At 40.1% G+C, this 15,745-nt stretch overlaps 1 protein-coding gene across 1 annotated transcript; it reads right to left on the reverse strand.

Annotated features, from left to right (window-relative positions):
* Positions 1 to 3,350: 3,350 nt before the first annotated feature.
* LOC148721673 (ATP-binding cassette sub-family C member 4-like) lies at positions 3,351 to 12,976 on the reverse strand. The gene is made up of 6 exons (XM_088736725.1): positions 11,982 to 12,976; positions 10,506 to 10,885; positions 8,495 to 9,828; positions 7,640 to 8,210; positions 6,081 to 6,217; positions 3,351 to 4,939 (listed from the first exon to the last, which is right to left on the reverse strand). The coding sequence occupies exons 1-6, from the start codon at positions 12,519 to 12,521 to the stop codon at positions 4,086 to 4,088; spliced, it is 3,816 nt and encodes a 1,271-aa protein (XP_088592851.1). The 5' UTR covers positions 12,522 to 12,976; the 3' UTR covers positions 3,351 to 4,085.
* Positions 12,977 to 15,745: the final 2,769 nt, after the last annotated feature.

Raw genomic sequence — 15,745 nt, forward strand, 5'->3', positions numbered from 1 at the left:
AGTGCAGGTGGCCTTCTATTTTCTCCGTCTTGCCGACACAAATTATAATAACGAATTTGATTGATTCCGAAAAAATTCAGTTTTTTCTTTATCTTCCTAAGTAATTATCGTCAAAATGTTTGTTTCACCTAGCAGAATATGCGCAATTCGTTTACCGCAGAAACAAACTCTGTGAAAAATCCAGAATATTTAGAACAGCCGTTACTTATAGCGTTGCAACGCTCTGGAAAGTTAGTTAGTCCTCTTCGTGCGTCTAAGCATATAACGCAGCAGCCAGAGAACCCCACTAACTTCTGTCGGTTACTCGTCGGTCCATCTGTCCCCGTGACTAGCCTCTGTTCCTCGTGTCCTTTTGTGCGGTTCTCCTCCAAGTATCCTTTGGGCGGCCTCTCATTTGTCGGCTGTCGTGAATCCATCAGGGTGATGGTGGCATTCGGAACTCATGGCTGATCCGTCTCCAGCTACTGCTCATGACCTGCTGGGTGATGGGATCTTGGTTGGAGATGAAGTTAGACCAAAAGATGCACAGAGCCGATATCTTGAAGAGCCAAAAATTCCTACCCCCAGTTTAACCAATAAGTTAACGGCTTCAAGGAGAGATGGTTCTTGGTCCTTGTAATCAATTTTGATCACGAGTGTGAGATATTTAGTGCGTTTACTATTATTAAGCGTTTTTAAGTAAAATAAAACTGAATTGAAAAGAAAATCGACAGTTGCTTTTTCGCAAGGTTATAGTGATTATGTCATGCGTAAAAATCCGAACGACTAGCGCGCGCCGAAATATTGCACACGTCATAAAGGTAGAGATCACTTTTCTTGCGCAAGTGTGAAAGTTTATAAGAGCTTGTGCTCCAACTTAAAAGTGAACAGATATTGAGTTATTGTAAGAAAAAAAGATTGAAAACTACTTCAGTTGTGTATTGGAGTACATTGCAAACTTCCCCCAAAATGGTAGGTGTGAATTGTTTTTATATATAGTCTTTTTTCCCTTGAAAAGGTTACGCTTCGTGGTGCTTTGTTCAGTCCGTGTGTAGGCTAATCCCGTTTTTCTCATTTTAGGTAAAACTTGACCGAATCATAGGTATTCGGCAAAGAAGAAAGAAAGAACATGAAGAACAATTAAAGCCAAGCGGCTTTAAGCAATTTTTCACCACTGCCCTGAGTGTCCTTACTGTGGGTTTTATTTCCAGGAAAAAAATTAACAAGTTCCCTGTCACTTTTGGAACTCAAGGTAGAAAATTTATTTTATGTGCGTGATTACTTCGTTTTACAACTGAAGAATTGGCGTTTTTAAAAGCGCGTTTCATTCGTAGGAGACAGCGATGCATTAAAATGTAAAGAATTGATTTCACTGTGAGAAAATCTATTTTCTTTGTTTATTCTTGTTAAGTTGCTAAGAAACGTGACGTAATAATTGTCGAGATTTCAATTTGGCGAGCTCGTAAAACGCATCACTGATAGATGGAGTTGATTGAGTTTCTGGGAGATAATCGATTGTCCCTGTCTCTAAAACCTCTTGGTTGTCTCCATATCTAATTTCCCCAGGAAAGTGCTTTTTTGTATTGAAATGATCAAAAAGTTTTCGGTTTAGAAGCGCACAGGAGGAAGCGCAAATTTTGCGCGCGAGAACGAGCGAAATAAGAGCCGGTCGGGAATTTGACGAAGGCCAGCTTTAGAGGGTGGAATGGGTGAAAAGGGGACTACACTTGCGTGCGTTCACCCCGTTTGGAAGGAAACATTGGACTTTTTTAATTGGTTTGAAAGATGCGCGCTGTATTAAATGTCTTCAGTTGTTCAGACCAAGAATGCAAATGTACGCACTATAAAAAAGATATTGGGGGTGAAAACCGTTAACAAGTTAGTTTGTAATTATTTTCAGTTTTGGAAAGCGACAAGACACAAAATGAATGCAAACGGGAAGAAGAAGAGGCTTCAAATGCCACCCTGGAATGTGAAGGATCTAATTCCTTTTGGGATGGATTCACGATGTTTAAAAGGTCTCGAGGACCTACACGCGGAATCCTTAAATCAATCGACCAGGAACTGAGAGAACAGAACGATGCAGCGTCCTTCGAGACAACGAAGAAACTCAACTTTAAGAGGTTGATCATAGAGAATGGATTGTTTGCAGTGAAGGAGCTCTGTCCTGATAACGTTGGTGACGACACTGGTGCTGGGGTTGCTGTTACTGATCGGTTTAAGGATGCTGGTGCCACTGTGGGTGACGGTGTTGCTGCAAAGGTCGATGATACTATGGCTGATTGTGCTCCGGCAGGGTTTGATGATGATGGTGTGGTCGGAGTCGAGGATCAGGGTGCTGCCTTTGATGATCTAAGTGATGATGATTTAAGTGATGATGATCTAAGTGATGATGATCTAAGTGATGATGATCTAAGTGATGATGATCTTAGTGATGATGTTGATGCTTGGAATGATTGGGATGTTTCTTTGTTTAACAAAACTTATCAATCTATTAATTCTGGTTTTGCTACAAGTGTCGATGATGCTGTGGTTGATTATGTTCCGGCCGGGTTTGATGATGATGATGATGATGATGATGATGATGATGTGGTCGGGGTCGATGAACTGAATGCTTCTTTTGAATTTAATGTTTCCTTGTTTAACACAACTTATCAAACTATCAGTTAAGTTAGAAGAAACACTGTCAGGCATGAGTTTCCTTGGTAGGCTGTAAGATAATCTCACACTGAGCATGGATCAACACAGTCTTCAAACGCAGCTGCTGCTTTGCGCCTTTTAATTGGTGTTGGTTGTCTGGCACTTGAAGCTTTATCCTACGAACTTGAGGAATTTGATTTCCAAGTTGAGGAGTTGTTGCGACCTATGATAGACGATCACGATGACTAGGATCACGAGGACTAGGATACCTTTGAACCAGATGATAACTTAAAATGACTTTCTTTCGTAGTTGATACTGCTGGTCCCTCTTGAATAATGTTTGTCATAGGTTGCCAAACAACGGTTCAATTATTTTAACCTCGCTATTTCAAAGACGATTCTATGGCACTTAAGAACAGTTTTAAAAAACATGACCTTTTTGATGTGAAATAAAGGTATTGAAGTATTTTGCTCTCTTTCATGAACTAAAGGGAAGTTAATATTTGAAGACTGTCATGGCGCAGTGGTGAGAGCACTCGCCTCCCACCACTTTGGCCTGGGTTCGATTCCCGGACCTGGTGTCACATGTGGGTGGAGTTTGTTGTTGGTTCTCGTCCTTGCTCCGAGGGTTTTTCTCCGGGTCTTCCTGTTTTCCTCCCTGCGCAAAAACCAACATTCCAAAATCCAATTCCATCTGGAAACAGTGGACGAGAAGAGCCGCCCAGTAGAAGTCCATCGCTAAATTATTTATTTATTTATTCAAAAGAAAGCTCGACTGCAGAATTTTTGCAAAAGCCTGCGTTTGATATATTTAAACGGCATACAGGAAAGGAAAAAGGGTAAAATACATCAAATCGAAACTTACTCGAAAACGTGAATGGGAGGGGAGAACTTTTACTGGGTTTGACCCGCTTCACTTTGATTTTCGTATCCGGAGAGAATTTATTAAATGTTGGAAGCAACTTCGAAAAAGCTACAGATTTGTCTGTAAAAACATTTTCCTTGAACCGGTTTTCCTCACCTGCCAAACAGGGATCTTTTTTCTCCGTTTACAAGCGGGCAGGAGAAAACGCAAGGCAAGCTTGACAAGTGAGAAATGCGCTCTACCCGTCCCTCTACCATCCTTTAATTAGGGTAGAGCTGACCCCCATCTTTTAGAGTGGAAAATTATTGCAAGCCCAGCGAGAAACTGGTTTGGAAAAATTTGTAGTGTTTAGTCTAGATCGCTCTCTCGCAGACATTCAGAAGACGATTTTGGACATTTTATTATTTCTTCCTTTCCCGTACCACGTTTCAAAGCACTCGACCGAAAATTTTCAGAAAATCTCTCTCAGTTCTCTCGTTTAAAATTGTATAGACCGTGGCAGTATTCAATACTTCAGTTTTGATTCAACAAAAGCACACACGATAAAAGCAGAAACTACTAATCATAGTTGACTGGAATCAGTTATAAAACGCTTTAGTTTTCATGTGCCAAAGGTTTCAGACTCGACCACCTCTCCCTCCTTGAAAACAAGAACTTTGTCGCAGTGTCGGATGGTGTTCAGACGGTGAGCTATAGTTATTACCGTGGAGTGCTTCAGTTTCTCTCGCACCACTCTCCAGATTGTTTCTTCTGTCCCTGGATCCACGTGTGCAGTGGGTTCATCCAAGATGACAATCTTGTTTTTCTGCAACAGAACACGAGCCAAACAAATCAACTGCCGTTCTCCTACACTTAAATTTGCGCCATTTTCCAACAATTCGTAATCCAATTGTCCCTCAAGACTTTGTACGAAATCTTTCAGTTGCACATCCTCCAAGACTCGCCACAGGTCTGCGTCTTGGAAGCGCTGCCCAATATCCAGATTTTTCCTCAAGGATCCACTGAAAAGTACTGGAGTTTGGCTAAGAGAGGATATACATCCTCGAGCAGCTCGGAGATTAATATTCTTTAACTGAATTCCGTCCACCAAAATCTCTCCACCAGGGTCGGGTATGCGCAGTAGAGCTGCTGCAAAAGATGATTTGCCGGCGCCCGTGCGGCCTGCAACACCAATGTTTGAGCCTCCTATAATGTCAAGATTGATGTTCTTCAGTGCTTGAGGTCCCCCCGGGTAATACGTCATCGACACATTGCGGAATATAATATTTCCTTCGCATGGCCAGTGCTCCGGAGGACGTCGTTCCACTTGGTATCCAGGCTCAGAGTCAAGCTTGGTGTAGGTCATAACTCGTTCAACTGACGTCATAAAATTCTCGACATCTGATGATTTTCTGACAGCGTATTGCGTCAGAGACATTGTTTGGACGACGTACGCAAGGGAAAGTCCAGCGGAAGCTTTTTTTAAAAAAATAGTAATCAAAATAAACCAAAGGAACAAAGAAAGTGTTATAACTAAAAGATTGCCGTTTTTCTCGCGTTGTAAAATCAATGTTGATTATTGATTTCTCTACGCTCCCATCGCAACACTAGAAATCCTCTTCAGGCGATGACGTCAAATAAGAACACGTCGGTTATTTTAGCATGATGGTTTGCGGCTATCAAAGCGCTTTGGCACTATGTAATGGTGCTTTAAATCCTTATCATAGTCCCTCTTATGATGCACGGCAGAAATTTGAATAACGATAAAGCAAAACAGCTTTTTGTTTGTGACGAAAGGTCATGAAAAAGCGTCACTAAAAGTCATGCGTAAAAATTATGTTATGGTGATCTGTTTTGAAAATCTATTTCAGTTGCACGAATAACAAAATATTTTCTCCCTAAGATTCCCTACTCAATAGTTTGATATTTTATTTCTTTTCCACACGGAAAACAGAACTCCACACGACTTGACGGGACAACGCACGTCGCGTGTACCTAATGTAATGACATGTGGGACATGCTCAACAGGCCTTTTGCAGTTAGAGATCACGTGCTTAGATACCGCATAGCAACGCCATATTGCAGAGCAAGCACTCCAGTGATCTCAGATGTCTGCATTCAAACAAAGAATACAGCGGACAACAAGTTAAAGGGTATCCCAATTCGAGAAATCTTGTAAGTTTTAAGCAACAGCTTCCTTGGAGTGTATCAGTGAAAAACGAATTTTGGTGTGATTTTGCTGCTGATACACTCCGGGGAAGCTGTTGATTACTTCTTACTGGATTTCTCGAATTGGGATACCTTTTGACCTGTTATCCGCTGTATTCTTAGTTTGAATGCAGACCTCTGTGACCTCTATACTGTCTGAGATCACTGGAGTGCTTGCTCTCCAGCATGGCGTTGCTATGCGGTATCTAAGCACGTGATCTCTAGCTGCAAAAGGCCTATTAGTTGAAAAAAACTTTGTTGAAGTGGAACGGTCTTTATGAAGACGGTGACGAAATGGGTTGACTTGCTTTGGAGGCAATATACACGGAAAGATTTGCCGTACCGACTTATCGCACGCCATGTCACAATGTATGGGTGTACATGAGCGTGGAACGGAGCAATTACTTACCGGCATCTTGAGATAATAAAACTGCCCCTAAAACCACCGAGCCAATTAATAGAGCCATAACTGCATCCACACGGGTACTGAACCATCTGCCACCGACGGTCATCATGATAAACGACTGAGTATGAGTGTCTTGGTGGCTGTCCAGGGAAAACAAAAATAAACTGACGTAAATCATCTCGAGTAGAAATGTTTTGTTCGCATAGTATCGCGCAGGGTGTGGTGGTGGCGGTGTGTGTGGGTGTGCGTTTTTGCTTGTGGAGATGGGGGAGGGGTGACTGGGGGTAAATAGAAGAGACTGTCGTCTCCAAGATGAACAACATGTCGGGAAAGTCTTCTTAACTATACTGATAACTGGTCTTTTTTTTTCGTCTTATTTTTAGAGGAGGCAGCCGGTATACAACCTTTCTTGTTGATATGTAACAATTTAAGGTGGCTGAACACAGTTTTTGATACCTTTGTTTCTTTCACCATTTTCTCTAAAACCCTTGATCTCTCGGTCGCCAAAACTGGCAGCAAGCAAGTTAACAACACAAACTTTGCCTTTTCGACAGTTAAGCTGACGTATGTGCCGTTGCCATAGCGACACGAGTCTATATAAATATGCAAATTAAAATCGGTTTTGTTTCTTTGTAGAAAATCTAGTCATTAGATTTTCTTTATAATTTGCATGCAACGAGCCTGTAACGATACTCACAAGTTAACACCATTATGCTGACAATTTAACAGAGAGATCTTTGATTATCCCTTGTTCAAGGTGGTTCACTCGATTTTCTAGAATTTCCTTTGTTTAAAATCAATATTTTTGAATACTCCAGTTATTTATTTCCTAAAGTATTTTTGTGCCAAATTTCGTGAAATTCTAATGAGTGGTTCTCAAGAAATAGGCATATTTCCGAGAAAGCAATTTTCCATTCAATCGCAATTTTTTTAATTACTACGCATGCGCTGCATTTGACTGGTTTCTTTCGGTAACGACGAAAAAGCTGAGGTGGGTTCTTTTCACCGTTAACTTTTCTAACATATCTTTGTAATAAAAGATTAAAGCCCTCTATACATTGCGCCAACTATAGACAAAAATAGCACAGATAGTGCTGGTACGTGTTGAGTAATTGAAACGACCGCTCTGTTGACGGTATGTTTGTTTTCTGTAGTCCTTGTGCGCGGGCTGAATTGCATCAGCAAAAGCGCGCGCGAAAACTGTGCTCAGCCACCTTTAGGTTTTTCTATCCTTGTCTGCGGGCAGATCCTTGTTACTAACGCTAGCTGCAGCACGGGCCTTTCTTCGCCAGCGAGAAATTTTGAGAAGAGTCGGCACAACGTCTGGCAGTGGCACCACTATTAATAACAGATCCCTCGAAGACCTTTGGCGGGTTCATTCTGCTCAAACTGTGAATGTCTTCATGCCATGCAGAACACAGTTTAACTAAATTTTGAAACGGCTTCAATTTGCATTTGATAAACATTAGAGCTTGATGACAAAAAAAGAGTATCAGTCGAAAAAAAAAAAAACAGAATCTAACTGCAAGATTTCAAAATATTCACATGCACTTCGAACTTACGTGTAAAACTTGTCTATAAAATCTTTTTGTCTTCCCCTGGTCCGAATCGTGTTCAGTCCGTCAAGGGTCTCTGATACGTGAGAGAAGACTGGGCTTCGACATATTGACTCCAATCGTTTTAGTTCTCTGGAACTCTTCAAGTAGAATCTCGCTAAGTAAAGAATCATGGCCGTCATTGGGACGGTGACAAACAAAAGCCAAGGGTTCGCAGCAGAAGGTACTATAATCGATGAGAGCAATAACAAAACCAGCTGAATCGTAGATAGAAACTGTAGCGGTAATAACTCGTCCATGCAACCCACATCGTTAGAGAATCGATTTAGGATTCTACCCACGGGATTTGAGTCGAAGAAAAGAACCGGTGCTTTTAAAAGAGCCACGACCATTTCGTCGTGAAGACGCTCAGAGCATCTCAGGCAAATCAACAAGAAAATGTAGGCTCTGAGGATGCTGAATACGAAGGAAGCAGCTACCAAACAGCTATAGATCGTAAGATTTGTCTCGTCTTTCTGTTCTGGTGGAAGTTTCGTGGTCAAAAACGACAGCCATACGTCAGGGGAAACCATCGATGCTAAATAGGGCGAAAAATATGGTAAATGATTAAAATACTTATATTGACTTTAACATTTCATTTCCAGGAAATTGGCGGGCGTAATATGTCAATCTCATCACCCTCTGCGTGCCTCTCTGTTCCAAGTTTCCTTCGTTCCTTTAAAAAAAAACGCGACTGACCTAGATTTTCTGACTTCGCTTGCTTTTTCCTCCAAAGAAGAGTAGGACTTGCTTTGCGACACCTAACAATGGGTGGGGAGACTCGTTATGTCCTTTCTTCTTCAATAATTCATCAGGGCTCACCTTGGGTAAATAAACACAAGCAAAGTACTCCAATGATGAACAAGGAGTGAACACCACTTCTGAAGTAGTCCCAGTAAAGCTTGCTTGATACCGTTCCGATTGCCCGGTCTTCAACAGATATTTTGAGATCGTTGCAATCAGAGGTCAGCGGCATTGTGACCATACCGCTGCGTTTCTCTTCGTTCTCCTTTGGGGTTTTGACATTGGAATGAGTTCTTGCCAGAGCATTCTTGTGAAGTGGGTCGATTGTGGAATTTAAAATGCCTTTCTCTTGAAGTTCCGCGTAAGTTCCTCTCCCCAGAACGCGTCCTTTGTGCAGCATAATCACTTGGTCGGCATCTTTCATGTGATGTTCTTGATGAGAAGTTAACAGTCGCGTCTTCTCACCAAGCAAAGACTTAATACACTTTTCGAAAATATGCCGACCAACTTTGTAGTCCACCGAACTCAGAGGGTTGTCCAACAAATAAAGGTCTGCATCCACGTACACTGCACGTGCTAAGCTTACTCTTGCACGCTGACCACCGCTCAGAACGGTACCGCGCTCGCCAACAACTGTTTGGTCACCCTTCGGAAACTGCTGAAAGTCTTCTGCGAGTGCGCATGCCTCGATTATTCTGGTGTATCTTGGTTCATCGTACGACTCTCCAAACAAAATATTTTCTTGTAAGGTTCCAGAAAACACCCAAGCTATTTGCGTCGCATACACAAAGGTTCCTTGGCGGCTTATTGTTCCGCTTATATCTGACATCTCGCCAGCAATCGCTGAGAGGAGAGTTGATTTACCGCTGCCCACTGGTCCGGTGACGACCGTCAAGCTTCTTGATGGAGCATTGAATTGAACGTTTTGAATGATAAATTCATCTTTTCTCCCAATTTCCTTGAAGTTTAAATTCGACACAAACAAAGTTCCTGATATATCAGGGTTTATCCACTGACCAGTCCAGGGTTTTTCTTCCGATTCTTGTGGCTGGCTTGTCATTTTAAAATCGCTCGATAACTTAACGGAATTTTTCTTTCGTGCTATTTCTTTGTCTTTTACACCCCGATCGTCAGAAATGGCAAACAAATTTTCTAGAATAAGAAAATCTTCTATTCTCCCGAGTGATACAAGTGCTTCACGTGTCTCCACCACACCATACGCAAAATTGAAGCAAATGTTGAGTCTTAGTAAGTTGATAAATATTAAAAGCATAAAGACATTGATTGGTGTTAGGGGTTGACCAGTAAGTAGCAGCGTAATAATGGACAGCAGGGTTGGAATTGAAGTGTACTCCAAGGCAGCCAAACCTGAGAGAATAGCACTTTTCTTTCGGATCATGCCGATTTCTCGTCTGCAAGAAACGAAAAGCATTGTGGTTATCATTTTCAGACAAACTAAACGAACAGAGAAAATCTGCGCCCACTGATTGGCTATATACATATTCCTTTTCCGACGGTTTAACGAATGAGACTTGCGGATATTTTGCGAGTGCGTTGTATTCTTCGCAGCCCCGTATTATGTATAAGAAACCATTAAAGTTATCTTTAGGATCAGGTAAAAAATTGATGTACTTGAAGGTTCTTTGATATCAAAGAAAGCCTAAACTACGAAAAAAAAGCAACGTTTGGATGATTTACATAGACGATTTTGTCTCTCCGTTTTCAGTCCGTATTTTTGTCATGTTCCACAGTGTAAAGCCGTGGCATATTTTGCGTGTTCTGATATTTAATAGCGGTACATTAATAAACAATTATTACATCTTAAACCCCACTGAAAACTTAGCATATTTTTCAATAAACAATGCACAATAAACTCTTCGTCGCATTTTCTCTCTGTTGGCCAACGTCATAATCTACGCAAGAACTCGGGGAAAACGTACCGTACTTTGTTGTTCACTCGTTCAGTTACAAAATCTTCGATTATTAGCCCGACATTTCACATGGGTTATCTGGTCGCTATAGCCTCGTCGGTGCAAAGCTCTTGAGCACTTACGTAAATACAAATAATAGATTTTGAAAATTTGCTTACTTTCGTATACGTTTTATTTTTTCTCTGAATTTATCCTCCCACGCATGCGCTTTGATAGCGCGTATCCCAGAAACCACTTGGTTTGTCAAGGAAATTCGCCGATCAGATTCTGCTGCGGCACGCAGACGCAGTGCAGCAAAGACAGAAGACATCTCGTCGTAATAGGGTAAAAGAAGACAGAGAAATATCTCTCCCATAAGAGCCTGCCAGCCAATCAGATACGTCATCAGAAATGTTGTAATTACAATTTGAAACATCGATAAAATTATTAAACAAAACCAAAAAGGTGCTGTCTCTATCCGCTGCACATCATTTGATATGAGATCGATCACACGGCCTGTGGAAAACTTTGACAATGCACTCTTGCTGAGGAGTAAGATCTAGGAATAAAACAATAAAAACCAGCGTCAAAGTGGCATCCTTCTTTTGAATTTTCAATTGAGAAATTGACTAAATATAGGGCGCATTTTTCTTGGCTTCTTGAAAGGGAAAACCAAAGTTCACTATGTATCCTACTGTCATCCACCAGCCTAGAGCTTAAAAGAACTTTCATGGTATTGAAAGAAAGAGGGACAGAAAATACCCTATGGCTGTGACTAATCTATTACGAGACATTGGTTGAGGGGCTTGCCAGAATTTTGTGGAGCAAGCACTTACTGTTGCCAAGGACAGAAAGAATGCATTCCCGCCAGACACTCAGTTTCAATTTCTGTTACTACAATCAGACGTTAGGGCTTTCATTATCACCATTATCTTTCATTATCATCACTTAAAGTGCACCTACACCCAAAAAATTTTTTTCGCTTAACGAAGTAAGCTTATTTTTTTGAGTATTTCTGCGCAAAAATTTTTTTATTTGCTCAAATCTTCAATTTTCTATGCCCAGTCAAAATACGGAAAATCGGCCGCCATCTTGCCCCACGACCGCGTTTAAAGAGGAATGGCTCTAGTGGGTAATGTGACGTCAAATCGAGAACACGAAAGTCTGCATTTCACACATTTTCACTTGTTTGGGAAGGTTGTAGTCGATAATTGTCCGAAAATATGCCGACTAAGTGTGTTGTAGAAGGATGTAGCAACGTGCGAAATTTGCAAGAGGGTATCGCGCTTCATACATTCTTCATACAACACACCTAGTCGGCATATTTCGGACAATATCGACGACAATCTTCCCAAACAAGTGAAAATGTGTGAGATGCAGACTTTCGTGTTCTCGATTTGGCGTCACATTACCCGCTAGAGCCATTCTTCTTTAAACTCGGTCGTGGGGCAAGATGGCGGCCGATTTTCCGTATTTTGACTGGGCATAGAAAATTAAAGATTTGAGCAAATTAAAAAATTTTTGCACAGAAATACTCCAAAAAATAAGCTTATTTCGTTAAGCGAAAAAAAAATTTTGGGTTTAGGTGCACTTTAAGCACCGCTGCAGATTTTGGAGAGGAGTGGGAACAAGACAGCTACGTTACCTGTGCTCACCTTTCTGTAAACGAGACCTCTCAATGCGTTACTCGATCTGATGCCCAGTGTTTCACCCACGTAAATGTAATGTTGCATGCCGAGGCTCCCGACCAAAAGGTTTATTGTCATGACCATCGCTAACAAAAAACCATTAAGGAGATAATTGTTATGTTCTCCAGGAGACATTAACATGAAAATCAGATATCCAATGAACAATGGTGAAAGGAGTCGGGAAATCCCGAACAAGACGCCCGTGAAAACAAGAGAAGCAGCCTCCTTGCGGGAAAGCATCTTCACAACACTTTTCCACAACTTCGGTCTTTTTTCCTTCCTCATGGAGCCAGCTATTTCTTCTTTCCAGTTCTCATCAAGACGCTGTATGGCTGACTGTGAAGTGTTCTCGTTTGAGAGAGGTACAAAATCGCCTTCCTTGAGGGCTCGTTTACTGCCTGTCCTTAAGACATGGTTCATCCATTGGAATAGAAGGAAGGAGAAAAAACCAACTTTCTCAGCAGAGTCATTGGTCGAGGAGATCTTCCTGTAACCATTTGGTGCCATGATTCTAAAGTCCACGGTCGAATAACGATAAAACAAAATCAATACTATTGTCTCTCACTAAGTAATCCAGTGTCACTATTTGTAAGGAGCTAGGATGAACGAAAGAACACTTTTGATGTAAATAGAGTGTTAGAGATAAACACCTTATTCGACGGTTGAACTATATTAGTCATAGTACCGCTGAATATTTTGCGATTTATGTCGTATATTTCTGAGCCCCGTAGAAGAGAAATAAAATCAAGAGCAATGAGCAAATGGCCGCCCGTCTTATAAATAAATTAAAAATTACTTAATTGGATTACACAATTAATGGTAGAACCAGTAGTTTTCATTGTGGTCCATGCAAACAACTGAAACAAATTGAAACTGAACATAACATTATTAAGAATACCAACTGGCCGAAGGCAAGCCAGTTGGCTATTTACAAGCATGGCCGAGAATTTGAACTCGGAGCCACCGTGAAACAAATCAAGGTAGTGGTCAAGGCGGAACTCGAACGCGGGATCGGCGGATTGTGAGTCCGAGACGCTGACCACTCGGCTACACTGCCTACGTCAAACCATCCGATATGGGATACTTTTAGTCCCCTTTTATTGCTTTTTTGACCATTGCTTGATACAGCGATAGTAGTTTAGTAGTTGGGATGTCAGGACCAAAGCAAACTTTGGGGTCCAAAATCCGAAAATAATGTTCTCTAAAAATCTGATATCAAAAGTCTCAATCCAAAAAATGTTTTCTAAAAATTTGAAAAATCCAAAAAATCCAGAAATTTGAAAACTATATTGAGAAATATTTTTCAACAAAGTCGAAATCCAAAAACGTAGACTCACGAAAATTCCAATAATTTAAAAAATTCCAATATTCAAAATGGCGGATTCATAAAACTTGTTCAAACTTGTTTTTCAAATTTGGGGAATCCCAGAACGAAAAACACTTAAAAGAAAAATCACGTATAGTAAATATGGAGAAAACGGACCAAATACACTTTAAAAAGTTTTTATATAATAAATATATAGATGGAAATGAAAACGAATTACAGAATCTGACAAAATACCAGCTCATTGAAATGATAATGAATTTAAGACTTGTTCCAAAATATCAACCTAAACCAACCCCAAGGAAAATTAAATTCGCTCCATCATTCAAAAATGTTCAACAGATGGTTTAAGATTATGAAGAAAATATTATTGAACCAACTCTTGAGTTTAGAGATGGTTATAAGCCAGTCGCTCTACCAAGGACAAGAGAACCGGTCTCTCCTCCGAGAACAAAGAAGCCCGTTCCTCTACAAAGAACAAGAAATTGGTGAAACAGATAAAACTTTAAAAGGATATACAAAATCATATGAAATAAACATAAAGAATGATAAAGATTCATTAATTCGAATGCAGATTTGCTATTGGTAAATACAATTGAGAATATATTGAATGACATGAAAGGTCTCAAATTCGTAGAGGCATTAAAGATAACTTTTGAAAAGATCACTTTTGGGGATAACTTTGATGGTGAAGTTCAGATGAAAACAGCATATTTCAATAGCAAACCTCAGACAATAATGAATGAAACAGAAATAGTAGACTCTTTACAATCAACAGAGCAAAATATATTAAATCGAATTGCACGATGGATTTCACAGGGATCTGGCTGGCGTATTCGATCAGTTGATAATAGGGACTTCAAGCAAACCACGACGGCTACGGCAACGAGAACGTGGAAAAACAATAGATCTAATTGGCAGAACAATAGTCCAGCACGTGCGTTTTGAAAATTTGTACATTTCTTAGCCGTCCTATACAAAACAACAACGTGAAATCGCCAAAATTTGCGTCGTCTGCGAACCGAAACCGCGACGGCAAATTATTTTAAATCCATTTGGAACTCAACGCTACTTTTATACGTCATGCTGAAGTTGAGCTGTGGCGCCGTATAAGACAGTAAGCTCCTGCAGCCATTTTTGAAATTCTAATTAAGAGTAGAAAGTAATTTTTTAATCGAAGTCTTCCTTGGCGTTGCCGTCCTGATTGCGTAAGGTCCCTAATCCCTACCTGAGTACTGTAACACGTGCGGTTTGTACTGTAACACGTGCGGTTTGTACTGTAACACGTGCGGTTTGTACTGTAACACGTGCGGTTTGTACTGTAACACGTGCGGTTTGTACTGTAACACGTGCGGTTTGTACTGTAACACGTGCGGTTTGTACTGTAACACGTGCGGTTTGTCTACTATCGGGAGATGTAGGAACGGTTCTTGAAGAGACACAGCAAAGCTTTATTTTAGCTTGTCGTGATCAAGCACGTCTAGATAATGACGTGAGGATCTCAATACACTCACTGAAGAATCATGCGGTCGTTGTATCACAATCAAATGTCACGTGACTTATGAAATAACGAGCTATTGATAACATATTGTAACAAGTACTGTCCTATATAATCCCATGAAAAGGTTCTTCTCACATTCAACTTCCATTAGAATTAAGAAATGGTAAAAAAGGATTGATTAGTCTGAAAAATACTGATAATGAATGTTTTCGTTGGTGTCATATCAGACACTTAAATCCAAAAGAGAATAATCCTCAAGAGGATTAAATAGGTTGATAAAGCTTTCATTGAAAAATTGGATTACACAGGTATTGAATTTCCGGTAACTGTTAAACAAATCAATAAGATTGAAAAGCAAAATAACCTTAATATCAATGTATTCGGCTATGAAAACAAACAGCGATATCCGATATATATTAGCAAGGAAAGAAATGAAGATAATATGAATCTTTTATTGATAACAGAAGAGAATAATTCATATTATTAAAAACTAGATCATTGGATAATGCAATTCAAGACTTTTTATTGGCTTAGCCATTATGGTATATCAGCCAATATACCATAATCTACAAATATGGTAAGCGTACGTGTCAGCTTAAAATTAAAAGAGAGCTAAAAATTTAATAAAATTTAATAATTTAATTTAACGTTTTTAATAAAACAATTATTCCACTCGCACTTGTTGGACATGAGATGATTATAGCCAACGAGGCGCGTAGCGCCTCGTTGGCTATCTATCATCTCATATCCAACGCGCGCTCGTGGAATAATTGTTAATTATGTACTGATAAAAGATTTTAATAGATTTATGTATAACCTAACGAAACACAAAGAGAGAAAGCATTTCTGTATGTCTTTTGCAATGTTTCAGTTCTGAAAAGGTATTGAATAACCATAAAGAGAATT

This window comes from Stylophora pistillata, chromosome 10 (genome assembly GCF_964205215.1).
Source record: "Stylophora pistillata chromosome 10, jaStyPist1.2, whole genome shotgun sequence".
In the NCBI taxonomy this organism is placed as follows: Eukaryota; Metazoa; Cnidaria; class Anthozoa; order Scleractinia; family Pocilloporidae; genus Stylophora; species Stylophora pistillata.

Excerpts from the sequence above, each read along its gene's own strand:
- LOC148721673 (XM_088736725.1), bottom strand. The coding sequence starts at position 12,521 with ATGGCACCAAATGGTTACAGGAAGATCTCCTCGACCAATGACTCTGCT. Across the intron at positions 9,829-10,505 it reads AAAATAAAACGTATACGAAA|ACGAGAAATCGGCATGATCC; the intron begins GTAAGCAAATTT and ends CGTTTCTTGCAG. Across the intron at positions 4,940-6,080 it reads TTTATTATCTCAAGATGCCG|CTTCCGCTGGACTTTCCCTT; the intron begins GTAAGTAATTGC and ends TTTTAAAAAAAG.